This window comes from Gymnogyps californianus, chromosome 2 (genome assembly GCF_018139145.2).
Source record: "Gymnogyps californianus isolate 813 chromosome 2, ASM1813914v2, whole genome shotgun sequence".
NCBI lineage: Eukaryota > Metazoa > Chordata > Aves > Accipitriformes > Cathartidae > Gymnogyps > Gymnogyps californianus.
This window is the reverse complement of record NC_059472.1, coordinates 94,736,889-94,750,197: the sequence shown is the minus strand read 5'-3', so window position 1 is coordinate 94,750,197 and position 13,309 is coordinate 94,736,889. Positions and strand designations below refer to the sequence as shown.

Here is a 13,309-nt window from a genome sequence, read left to right as displayed (position 1 = left end):
CGCCGCCATTTAGACAGCCCGGAGCGGCAGGCGCCGGGCCGGTGGGAGGTGCCGGGTAGTTGTTGCCGCTGCCGCCATGAGGCGCCTGTCGCAGCTCCTGCTGCTCGCCCTACTCGCCTTCCCCGCCGCCCTGCTGCTCGGGGGCGCCCGCGGCGGCCCAGGTGAGAGGGAGCGGGTGAGGGGAGGGGAGCGGCCGCCGCTGCCTGGGGGAGGGGGAGCGGTAACGGCCGCTGGGGAGCACGTGGCGGGCTCCCCTTGGCGATCCGAGGGCGATGGGGATGGGGGAGCCGCTCCCGCCGGGCCTGGAGAGCCCAGCGCCGCCTTCGCGGCCCTCCCGTCGAGGGGAAGGAGGCGGCGGGCGCTGCTCATTCATCGCCGCCGTGCGCGGGCAGCAGCGGCGCGGCCCTCCCTGCACACGTGAGCCGCCGCCGGGGCTTCCCTCCTCGGCCCGCCGGTCTGGGACGGGGCTCCGGTGCGTGGTTCTGTTCCTGTGGAGCCCGGGCTGTGCCCCCGCGTGGGGGCGGCGGCGGCCCCGTTCGCGGGCGCTCCGGCGGGGCGCGGGCTGCTCCGGGCAGGGCCGGACTCCGCTCTCTCCGGCAGAGCGAACCGCCCTTTGCGGTGGGTGTCAGGCAGGGCGCTGCTGCTGCTGCCCGGGGGACCGGTCTCAGGCCGAGCCGTGACATCGGCCTCGGAAGGCCACGTGGGCGCGGCTGTCCCGCTCAAAACCCACTTGAGGTTGTAGCGACGGGTTCGTCTTTTTCTTTGCTCCCGCTCTCAGGCGGTGTTGGTTTCTACAGTGAATCGTTAGCAGATGCGCTGGCTGCCAGCCTGCCTTCCCGCCTCGTCTCCCTGCACCCCCCAAGTGTCCTTCACGTCGACAAGCACTAATCTCTGTTTACACTGTGGCGTTATCTGATTCACGATCTGAAAATTGCCTCCCTACTGCTAAGTCTGGAAAGACGGACGGGCAGCCATCTCGCCCAGCTCTTCCAGTGGGCTGCAGCACACGCTGTGTGTTAGTTCCTTCCCACAGCGGGCAGCTCTCTTTTTCCCGCTATTGCCACATCATCAGCCCTTCTGACATCCATTGAAAAGACTGTAAATTAGAGGTCTAAGAGAATGTGCTAGCGCAGTTGCTTGTGAAGAATGCCTATAACCTACCCGTAGCCTGTTCAGATACAAAGGTTTCAATTAAAAAAAAAATCTTTATTTGTAAACTTACAAGTTTAAAACTTCAGCAAATAAAAGCACTGTTGTTAGTCTTAGGTTAAGTATTTGCCCAACGTGGTTGGGCAAAACTCTGTGAGTGTACCTTCTAAAGACACTTGAGGGGGGGGTGTATTTGCTTTTTCTAGCTATGACTGACAATCCTGAGGTCCTTGGATATGCTTGTCCTGCTCAAGGATTCTCATTCCCCGTGAAAGTTTTTAAATATTTATTTTAAGTATGTAGTCACGGCAATTAGATCTCTTTCAGGCTTGTGTAAATCAATCATCCATTCATTTCTGCTCTTTCATTTTTGGAAAATGTTAGGTTTTTAAAAAAAAAAATCTGTAGTTTTGTGTATATGTTTTAAAAATTCTCAGCCTAGCTTGCATGTGCTCTAAACTGCAAACAGACAGAACTTTGTCCTGTGGCCACTGTTTGTATTAATCATTTCTGCCCAGTGTTTGAATGTATGAGTCTCGGCTCCATAAAAGCAAAGAGGCAATGAACTATCTGACTGCACTTGTCCTGGAGCCTTGCTCTGGAGCCATGCTCTAGATCAGGTTTCTCTTCTGAATTGTGTTGTGGTTCTGTTGAACGTATGGATATATTAGTATATGATATTGAGGAGGTCATATTAAAAAAGACTTTTTTTGTATTTTAAAACTTGAATGAAAATAAATGCAAACCCAATAACTTTTTAACTACCTGTGAAAGTGTAGTGTTCTGATACCAGCAGATGAAAAGGAGGTGCTAATCATTTATTAAACTTATTAGTCTTAGAAGAAACAGTACTCACTAAATTAATTTCCTGGCAATAGCAGTGTCTCTTCATTTTCGTGTTTGTAATGACAAAATTAAAATATTTTAATATGGTGACATGTTAAAAAAATTAAACAGTAGCTTTTAAGGCAAGTTGTTTGCCCTCTGCAGATTTAAGCATTGCTGTGTTGAATGCTGAACTTTTTGTTATCCAGCTGTAAACTTTTTTTGTTTTGAACTTACTGGCACATAAATGAGTAGTTCAGAAAGTTAAAATTCTTCAAACATCAGTTTGAAAATTGTGCTGTAGTGTCAGTTTTCTGTTGATTAACTCGACATTGAAAAGGCTTTCTTGTATTTGCATTTTGTTTTGGTGGGTTCAGGTTTATTAGTTGCAGCTCAAGATGCTACAGAAGATGAGGAAGCTGTGGAAGATACTGTAGTTGAAGATGAAGATGATGAAGCTGAAGTTGAAGAAGATGAGCCAACAGACTTGGTAATTATACATGAATGTTACTTCATAAGTATGAAATAGACCAAAAGTGCTTGAAGCTAGATAGTTTAGATATATTTAAATGTGAGTTTAATAGCATTACTATTTCCAAATAGCTGTTTCAAAGTCTCCAATTAAACTTGTGTTCAATTTGAAGTTTCAGAAGGATTTGTCTTTTCTTCCTGAATTACCAGCTGAAAAATCACATGGGGACAGCCTGATTTCTGACTACCAGAACTGCAGTTCACAAAAAAGAACACCAAATGAGAGAACCAGATTCTCATAGGAGCCCCTTGTAGTTCTTTTCCAGCTTAAGCTGCATCTCAGTAAACTGAGAAGGACACTGGCATATAGGACAACTTCATTCTGGCTTCTTTGGTATCTATTTTCAAGGGGCAACAGAATCTTAGTTCTTAGTTAAGCTCAGTATTAATTCTGAAAACCTTGGTTTGCAGCCTGTTTTTGCTTACTGCATTTCTAGTCTCTGACACTAGTTGCAGGGTATGCTTGTTATACCAGCGGCCATATTGCTGTTTGGGGTCACTTGCTTCATCTTGACAAAGTGAAATACTTGTGTAGTTATGTGATCTGCTTGTAGCAGTAGAGTATTAGGCTTGCTAGACAGTGTACTTAAATTGGTTCAAAAATTTCTCCAATTTCTAGTGTAAAATAAGAAAGCTTGGGACATCATTTTTATTACACGTCTTCTAATAAAGACCTGGTAAACTGTTCTTTGATTCTATTAGATTTTTACTGATGTTGGTAAGTTTGTGAGCTTATGGTCGACCAACTTTGCTAAGTGGTAGAAGGTATGCTAGGTATTCAGTACTAACAGAATATTATTAAATAACCTTTTGGATGTAATTTGCTTTTAATAAATAGTCTATGACTCAGGTGCAAAGCACTACACTTTTTAGGCAGTTTCTTTTACTTGTCACTGAAATAGAAGATACAGTTTTGCATAGCATCTTGAAATCAAGGTGCTAGATGCTCAGCTCTGGTTCATGGCTTCCGTAGATCGTGGTACAGGTACGACTGATCCAGTAGGCTATCCACGGGTTCAAGTGGTTGTTTAAGCAGTGAAATTAAATGATCTAACTCGCAAGCAGTTAGTTCAGACAGTTCAAAACGGGGTCAGCCTTGTTTTTATTTGGTGGGGGAGGTGATGATCCCACGATCCCCATGTGGAAAATAAGCCCTTAATGCTTGCATTTGCCAAATTAAAAAGTGAATCATCACACAGGTGAGCTTGAACAAGTGAATCCACGAACTTATTTCATTCCAATAGTCTAACCATTTCCAGGCATATGTAACACTTAACTAATTAAACTGAATAGAAAGCTGCTATAAACACTCCCTGTGTAGTGAAAGTAACTCTCATTTGCCTTACGGTTGTCTGTAATTTTGGAAATGCTTGTTTTCTAAATAGAAATAGCTTAGATGTGAACACTTGACATTTAGATTCTATTATTTTCCTTCCACCCCCAAACAGAGACCTTACTGTTGCTTTCTGATAAGAAACCTTTCAATACAGCTAAATGCAGTTGAGATTAGTCACTGTGTCAGATATAACAAGTAGAAGGATAAATGCTGGAAATTATGCTAATCAAACCTAGAGGGAGAATAGACTGTGTGCTAATCCTGCAACAGCAGGAATTGATGCTAATGCTTGCCATTATTGCATGCCTTGACACATGGGATTCTCATGAAACAAGCATGGTCTTTGCTTCACTGTTTGTTATAGGATTTTTCAAAAAAGTCTCTTGTCTTAGACAGAAGAAAAAGAGGAAGAAGACTTGTCAGGAGAACCTAAAGCCTCACCTAGTGCTGACACAACCATCTTATTTGTGAAAGGTGAAGGTAAGAGTCCTGTGCTAATCTACCATCTTCTTTACTGTTGCTTAGACTATATCAATGTACAGATAAAACAGTGAAGCTCTAAAAAACCAGAATCTGTTTGGACATTCTCTGTTTAGAAATAGGCTAGGTGTGGTGTGTGAAGTTTCTAATGGTTGAGTATTTTTTGTGTTTTAGACTTTCCAGCGAACAACATTGTAAAATTCCTGGTGGGCTTCACCAATAAGGGTACAGAGGATTTCATTGTTGAGTCTCTCGATGCTTCTTTCCGGTATCCTCAAGACTACCAGTTTTACATCCAGAACTTCACAGCTCTGCCTCTGAATACAGTAGTTCCACCACAGAGACAAGCCACGTTTGAGTACTCTTTCATCCCTGCTGAGCCTATGGGTGGTCGTCCTTTTGGACTAGTTATCAATCTCAACTACAGAGATGTAAATGTAAGCTTGATGTTGTAATTCATTTTAATCTTTCTAGTCGATGTGGAAATGTCAGGAAGGAACTGCTTAGTCAAGTTACTACCTCTTCAGAAGGTGAATGCCTTTGTGGTTTTTAAGCAAATCTGTAGATACATAAGCACAGTAAGTGACTGTCTACATGTTTCACAATAGCCCCCCGTGTACACTTAGTTCTGTATATGTTAGACTTACTTGAAGTTATGTCAGCAGTGGAAGCTAGAATGCCTTAGAACTGTGTAGTAGTGGGCTGTACTCATTTAAAAAAAAACAAAACAAAAAACTAAAGCTTTCTTTAGGATAATTTAAATTTCACTGTGCTTTTCAGATTGGGCTTTGTGAACAAACTTAACTATCAACCTGAATCCCATCTGCAAACTTGACTTCAAGCAAATAAATGGCCAGTAGTTGCAATCTGGGGGAAGACTATCCAAAACCATAAAAGGGGATTAAAATAGAGGATTCTTTTCTCTTTCAGTGCAGGTCAATATTTAACAGGCTTCTGTACCTTTGTGTTTTGATTGTTCTAATAAGAACCCTTCGTATGTAATATCTCATGTTATAGGAAATAACATATTGAAGGCTAGATGTGACTTTCTTGCTAATATCAAGACTGTTCTTTGTACTTGCACCAAAAAGTTTGCGCTTTTATGTGTTGAGTCAAACTTGCACTGCTTATAATCAAGTCTCATGCAGGAGTTACTGCTTTCTAGAGTTTTTCCAAGAACATGGAAAAAGATAAACATTTGTGTATATGTTCAAGAAATTAATTTAAAATGTTATGTGGAAACTTTGTTATAGGGCAATGTGTTTCAAGATGCTGTCTTCAATCAAACTGTTACAATTATTGAAAAAGAAGATGGGCTGGATGGAGAAACGTAAGGAGGCTGGAGATTCAAGTTTAGTTGGTATACTGGTAGAACAGGTTATTGATGATGCCAATGAGAATAGTTCTTGTATCCTCATTTTATTGAATGTTAGGTCTGCTGTGTCTTGCTGATGGTGTAGCAGGCATTTGACTTGTACAACGTTGATAGACTGAAAATACAAACTTTTTCCCCAAATTAAGATCTGTATTAATACTAGGGATCTTCAGGATTGGATCTTCAATGAGCAGTTTACACGTCTGCTCTGGCTCAGAGGGCTTAAGCCCGGGATAGGACCTGGTGTTACACAGCTACATAGCAATTCAAAGCTGTTAAGCTTTTGTTATGCTTTTTCCTAAAAGTTAAAGATGTAGAGGGTCCATAGTATTGGGCTGTGGGTCCTACTATGAAGACTGGAATAACTTGCTTCTGGAGCACTCCAGTATAATCCAAGATTACATAAACTGAAAGATGTATTTGGAGTGTGAGACAGAGGAACTCACGCTCATTCTCTGTTGCACTAACCCCTATCTGTAGCAGGTATCTTTCAGGAGTGGTTTTTTTCTGTCTTAAAGACTAAATACATCTGACACACCTTATATGTTGCAAGCAAATGCTGTGCTGATATCCTTTTAAATATTCTAACACTGGAGTGGAATTCTAAGAGAACTTGTGAGTTAAAAAAACCCAATAATCTTCAGAAATACTTGTAGACAATGCTGAATATTTGAATTCTCCTGCCACAGGTAGAAATAGCCTGCTGAGCAGTCTTCCTTTTTAAAAAAGGTCAACCGAAAGAAATAGCTGTTGCATTAATTCATATTTCTCAAATAGAATAACATCAATGAAAGAACAGTTGGTCACGTGAAAATGTGTGATACTCTGATAAAGGAGCTCTCAAAAGAATTCAAATTATTAGAACCAGTTTGAGTTAATGTCCTGTGAATAGGTAATCACCCTAAAACAGGGATGTTCAATTAAGTCTCTTCTGTAGTTTAACTCCATAATTTCCTTTGTCATAAATCTGAGTTAAGATGTTCAACTTGGAATAGATTCTTTACATGTAAACTCCTACCTGCTCCCCAAATTAATTTTAGATATAATTTATGTTCATCTCTTGCTAAGTATCAACAGGTATTTCAGGTAGAATTCTTCAAAACAAACCAAAATGCTAAGATTCAAAAAATGATTGTTTGCATAGGTAGAATTCTAACTGTGGAACAGAGCAAGATAAGCAAGGCCTTTCAAAGCTCTGTTGCCAGTAAATTAGTATCCTAGCGGTACTTGCTTTGCAGCAGCATACTAAAAGCATGTAAGAGATTTTTAAGGGTTTTGTAAGTGGTTAAAGCTGTCACAAACATAAATATTACCTGTGACCCAGTGTCTTGAAACATGATACTGCAAAAGAGTTCTTGCAGTTACTAAATTTCAGTAATTGTTTATAACAGTTTCCCAGTTTATACGGCATTTTTCAAATGTTCTGTTGTTCAGAATTAAACTTAGGATAACAGTATCTGAAATCGAAGTCAGAATAATTACTTAATGTTTGTTAGCACTTCAGTTTCAGAGTCGTCTTTTTTTTCCCCACCCCCTACAAAAGTTCTTAGGAAAGATCAAGTGGGCATGTGGCCAAAGCTAGCCTTAGTTTCTATGCCTCTTTGTAAACTCTCTTAAACACTTAAGATTTTTAGTTAATGGTTTCTTAAACTGTTTTAAAGGATCTTCATGTACATGTTCCTCGCTGGACTTGGTCTACTTGTCATTGTTGGCCTGCATCAGTTACTAGAATCTAGAAAGGTGGGTAGAGTATTTTGTCTATGTATGAAAAGAAAGCAATTCAGTAATTGCTTCTGGCGTATGATGGTACAGACAGAACTTTAGAAGATTTACTTTTAGAACTAAGACCTTAGAGATTACTGGGAAAACCAAGGAGTTTTTAAAAAATATTCATAATTGGAGACATTTAGATTGCTTACCTAATGCTCTTTGGGTCTGCTCTTTGGCACCACACTGAAGTGGTTGAATTGGAGGCTTTGATACTATCCAGTCACTGGATGTATGCAGCTACTGATTCAGTAGTTACTCGGTAAACTTCCCCATGCTCTCTATTTCTGTCTATCAGTTTAATCTAGGTCAAACCTTGGGGAAAACAGCTGTCTAGTCCTTTATTTAGTTCTTATCAATGTTTTGCTGTAATTGTTTTGGGCCTTCTGGATTCCATTTATAGTGCTATAACAGCTAAGGGTTTGTCTGTGTAAGTGGTCTGGCAAGTAAAAGCTGGTGAAAGCTTAAGTCTCATCTGCATGCAATGCATAGGTTATGTCTTCGTGCAGTCTGGGTTATGATACTTTTGAAGTAGCTTCCCTTGGGAAGAAGTACGGAATGATTATTGTGCTTTGAAATCTGTTTTGCAAGGTGACATACAAGAATATTGTGCTAATCTGAGAAAGTACAATGAAACCAGTCATCACAAAGTTTGATTAATAATGAGCCATTTTTCATAACAGGTATAATGAACTTGCCCAGGCCTGCATGAAATCTTGATATATTTGTGTGGAATAAGTATTGTGAGGCATTAGAAGTGGTAATGCCAAGCTTTGGTGAAAAATTGGTGATCGTAAAGATAGTTAAAGCTAAGCTACAAGGACAGCTTCATACATTGACTAGCCTTAAGTTTGTGTCTTAGTGAAATAATTGCAATTCATTAAATACAACATTATTAGTTATTTCTAATACTTGTGTTATCAAAATTTTTGGAAAGAAAAATCTTTCTTCTTTCTTGAATTTTCAGAGGAAAAGACCAGTACAGAAAGTAGAGATGGGAACATCAAATCAGAATGATGTTGATATGAGCTGGATTCCCCAAGAAACTTTAAATCAAATAAGTAAGTAGTCTGCCTTCCACAAACTGGAGCATAACAAACTGAATCAATTAGTTGTAACTGAAAAGTAGCTGATACCAATTTCTCAGAACAGCACACATCTCTTGTAGGGAATACAAAATTGTCTAAAGCACTGTGCTTAATGATTAGACTATTACTTTAGCAGCCTATTCTTGTATAGAACAAACATCACTGGTTGATACAGTAACGACTATCGGTGACTTTTACAGTTTGTTCTGTAGACCCTTTTTCAACAGTATAACACCTCTACCCAAAACCTAGATCACAAAGGAGGTTTAAATAGGAGAAAATATCCATCATCTCAAAGTTTCTGTAAGTTGTTTAGAAGTTTGCCTACAGACCAAAGCTTTTAAATAAGCATTAGAAGTATGTATGAACTAAAGCCACATTAAGACTTGGTATTAATGTCCTTCACAAGTCCAAAGGACTAAGTTCTACTTGATATCTGAAATGCCAACAGTAAACCCAATATCTGATTTCTTTAGACCATTTGTGTGTTTGTGGATATTTCTAACGTCTCTTGCTGTTTCTCTGTTTTGCTTTCCCATGGCTTCAGTGCAGAGTAGAAGAGGTGAGGCAAACTCTGGTGATCTAAAGAGTGGAAGTGCTTAATGTGTTGTCCATGTGATAATTAGGCATGGAGGGAAGTACAGCTTCCTGCATGCAGTGATTGGTGATGTAGCATGAGCACGCAACCACACAAACACATTTTATATACATATAAATTTATGTTTTCATATATTATAAATACATGTGTATATATATCATTTCTGGTTATATTGTAGTAACGTAGTTTCAGTAGAATATTGCTGCAGTACTGTTGTCTCCTCTAACAGTTCCCAGAACCCTTTATCTAAAATGTAGATGTGTATCTTGCCTTCACTGCTACCTTGCTGTAGTGTCAAGCTGATGTTACATGAGGGAGGTGGAGGACTGATCATGACCAATGGCTCAGCACATCTTGTTTCAGGGAGAAACAAACCTCAGCCTTGGTTATAATAGTTTAATAGTCAGGTTTATCTTCCTGGGTCTTCCTTATCCCGGGTAAACTCCTGTCACCAGTAGCATTGGCTGGTGTGAGGTGAGATAGCCTTACTTAAAACAAAGTGCATCCTAGACAAGAGAAGTGCTTTGAAAACCCTTTGCAGGAACTACCTTTGCTTGAAAAAAAGACTCAGGTTTTGATGAAATAAGCATATTCTGAGCTTTATTCAGTGTAGAAGGGCTAGAGCCCTTAGCTCTGATAGGAAGTTGTGCCAGGAGTTGATGACTTCACTTTTTTGATTCCTTCATCCTTTTTAACTGTACTTATATTACATAGGCATAAGGACTGGTGTTTTACTTCTGAAAACGTAAGCTTTCTTGTACAGTCTTGTGTGAGACGCAAGAATAATAGTATAAAATCTAGACACAGGAATTTGAAAAGCCTCAAGCTAGTAAGAAAGACTGAAGCTCTAAATGCTAATTTTTTCCAAAGAGCAAGCTGTCTTTAAATGGGTTCAGATCCTGGCAATGTTTGGGTCCTGTCCCTCATCCCTTTCTTAAGCTAAATAGGTATTTATATCTTAATACCTGAAGTCTAGGAAAAACTGGTGTTTAAGTTGTTCTTAATTGTGGTTTTCTTTAGCTCCAGGTTAGTTTTAATTAGAACTCTACACTACAATCCTTTGAAATACGTGGCCTTCAAGATCCTCAGAGGTTCTTGACTATTTTAATTGTTGAAAGACGCTTCATACTGTACTGATTGGCTTGTAATGGCATGATGGCTGCTCCTTGTGTTTGCACATACTCTAAACAGTGAAATTATTGGAGAGGGTTCTGTTTAAGAAAATGTCCATTTTTAAGTCAACAGATACACTTAGCAATCACTTTAGCACTTCATACAAACTATTGTAGCTTCTCTACAATATTACAAGGATTGAAATTCTACCTATGTAAGGACCGTCATCGTAAAGGACAATTATAGGCCTGTCAAAGTCTTAAGTGTAGGATGATCCTTCTGGCTTCCAGTGGTCATACAGCTACAGCTGGGTGGCTTCCCCGTGTGGGATATCTGATTACAAAGCGACATCTTCATAGTGAGATGTGGATGCTTCCTGGAAAAGCGTGTTTTTTCACAACCAAAACACTTATCTTTTCCTGTTAATCTGTATGAATGTGGAAATATTTCATGCAAGACAAAGCTGTCTAAAGGAGGGTCAATCACATATTCTTCAGGCAGGTAAACTCAAACCAGTAATGATCAAAATAATTAATTAACTTTCTAAAAGTGTAATTATTGAACATGAAACTTTTCTAAACAGCAGAGGATGCAGTTTCATCAGGAGATGGTGTGGGGTTTGGTTTTTTGTTTTTTCTTTTTTGCATTTTAGTAACTGGCAAATTGGAACAACCCTTACCCTGGAGTTGCATGTTACAAAATAGGAACATTCTTTTTTTTACCTTCTATTTAGGATGCTAATAGTTAAAAAGCCTTAACAAGTTGTTTGAACTGGCTTCTCTGTGGTGATGCATTGCACTAGAAGGGCAGTTTGGCTTGTGTTTGGGAGGGAGAAAAATACACGGTCATATAACATCTAATCTGAAGTAGCTGTAGCAATTGATGCAACTATCTTTTTTTCTTTTTTTTTAATCTAGATAAAGCTTCACCGAGGAGGCTGCCCTACAAGAGGGCACAGAAGAGATCAGTGGGCTCTGATGAGTAAATGTTAACTAGTACAACAGTTGAACCTTTACTAATCCTGCCTGTTTGGGTTTTTTGGATTGGAGTAGTGCAGAGAATCCATATCACCATAAGGAAAATACTGCTAAACATTTGGACTGAACAGATTAACTGAATGGTGTTAATATTACTGAAAATGCACTTCTCTTTTTTTTTTTTTTTTTTTTGTTAATTGTTGGGGGGGTGGGGGGGAGGTAGCCATTAAGATTTGTGCCTGCGTGTGTAAGCAGTTGGTCTTAACAGAACCATGTTACCTGAAATGTGCCTTTAGAGTTCTTTGTAATGCTGGCTTGTCATCTGTACACTGTCTTTGAAAGATTTTTCTCCTCCCCCTAATCTGAACGTCTAGTGACTTAATCTGTCTTGATTGTATCATGTCTGTATCGGAATCTGTATGCATTTTTCTTTTTCAGTAAGTAACTTCATTCTCTACAATGTGCACACACTGAAGTTTGTGTGTGTGGTCCTATTTCAGTGGCGAGGCACTGATCATCTAGATTTCTGCATAGTTTGCATTCTAAAGGCACAATTGGGTATAGCTGCTCGTAGTGGTAGATATTGTGCTGCTGTTTTGATCTGGGCATGCAGTGACCTAAAATCTGACCTTATCTGCATAGATGTTAGGAAGACTCTTGCACAGCAGCAGAACTTGTGAAGCATGGAATTTGTGTGCTGAATTGGTATTACTACATAAATTTTTTTTTATACCCAACTTGTTAAATGGTTAGTTATTGAGTTGTGCCAGCAGCTTAGGTATTCTGATTATAGTGGTAGCTCTGCAATGTTTACTCAAGAAATTATTGAATAAGCCAGAACAACTTTTCAGTAAGTTCTTGGTTCTCTCACAAAAACTAGAATATCATATGTATCAAAATGTGGACTTTTCTTAAAGCTTTACATGGGGCAAGGACTTTGCATTTACTGTACACACTTGAAACTGAATTTGAAAAACTGTTGGCTTCAAATAATCTTTCTAAATGGCAAACTATTTAATTCACCCTTTGCAGTTTTTAAATCTGAAACTTCTTTCCACTGGTCAGTACACTGGTCTGAGTTATTTTTTTATCAACGTGTCTTTCCTACTAGTAACACCGATGCATATCCATTATTAACTACATGTTATTCAGTACTAAAGCAGAAAAGCTATATGCAATCAAAATGGGATTTTCTTTTGTGGCAGGCATAGTTTACATGATTACCAGGTACTGAGATATTGATCCACATCCATTGCATTCAGGAATTTAACTGACAGTAAAGAGAGTAGATAATGCAGAGTGTCAGTTTGTTGCCATTCAGGCACTTGGACAAGGCTTGAATTGTTTGCATCTCAACTGTATCTCTTCCTGTGTCTGAAGGCTACCTGGAAGCTTGTTGAGTTCAGGAAGAGGCATTGATTTGAGACCTCTGTTTTCTTCTTTTCCTCCCCTTCCTGATCCCCCCGTGTGAAAGTGCTCTTTTAGATCTACACTTGCCCTGCAGGGACTGAGCTTCTGAGCCAATGAATGCTGAGCAATACTTGCAGATCATGTCATAGCATGTTTGAAGCATCTAAGCTCTGAAACTACCTGTACTGGCACTATTTTACTGTAGACTTTGCTAGAATGAACTGTGAAGATGTTCTTGACTCATCTTGCTATGGAAAAGATAAGAATAGGAAAAGCAACCCCAAAGATGCTTTGTTCAGCTTCCTCATAATATAGCTAGCCCAGGCAGAATATTTTTAATAGTTAAGATTGCTGAATTGTCATACAGATCACAGCAAACAGTTGAATGCTACCTTCATAAATCTCTGCTCAAGTTGTGTGGAACAACTTTGCCTTTAGTGATGTAATCTGACTGGTTCTGTGGTTGGTTTATGAGCTTGTATTCAAGCTTGCATTGATTCAGCAAAGTGTTTATGTTATAAATGCTTTGTATACTGAAGCCCTATAGCTATTGCAGCACCTGATGTACTGAACTTCTAAGTTCCCTCTCTTGGATTATGTCTCTAACCTGAAATCAAGAGATTTTTTTTTTCATCATCTTCTGGTAATAGGTAATCTTAA

At 39.5% G+C, this 13,309-nt stretch overlaps 1 protein-coding gene across 2 annotated transcripts; it reads left to right on the top strand.

Annotated features, from left to right (window-relative positions):
- On the top strand, nt 1-11,405 carry SSR1 (signal sequence receptor subunit 1). 2 transcript variants are annotated; one of them, XM_050891005.1, is made up of 8 exons: nt 1-161; nt 2,352-2,464; nt 4,234-4,332; nt 4,702-4,758; nt 5,575-5,651; nt 7,358-7,436; nt 8,431-8,524; nt 11,180-11,405. In XM_050891005.1, the coding sequence occupies exons 1-8, from the start codon at nt 77-79 to the stop codon at nt 11,245-11,247; spliced, it is 672 nt and encodes a 223-aa protein (XP_050746962.1). In that variant the 5' UTR covers nt 1-76; the 3' UTR covers nt 11,248-11,405. The 2 variants fall into 2 exon arrangements, with proteins under 2 accessions (XP_050746962.1, XP_050746961.1); XM_050891004.1 differs by having other exon boundaries at nt 3-161; nt 4,234-4,321; nt 4,496-4,758.
- Nucleotides 11,406-13,309: the final 1,904 nt, after the last annotated feature.

What these genes read in the sequence shown, in the direction of transcription:
- SSR1 (XM_050891004.1), top strand. Translation starts at nt 77, where the DNA reads ATGAGGCGCCTGTCGCAGCTCCTGCTGCTCGCCCTACTCGCCTTCCCC. An exon ending in AAGATGAGCCAACAGACTTG is followed by an intron (nt 2,465 to 4,233) that starts GTAATTATACAT and finishes CTCTTGTCTTAG; the next exon opens with ACAGAAGAAAAAGAGGAAGA. An exon ending in AGAAACTTTAAATCAAATAA is followed by an intron (nt 8,525 to 11,179) that starts GTAAGTAGTCTG and finishes TTTTTAATCTAG; the next exon opens with ATAAAGCTTCACCGAGGAGG.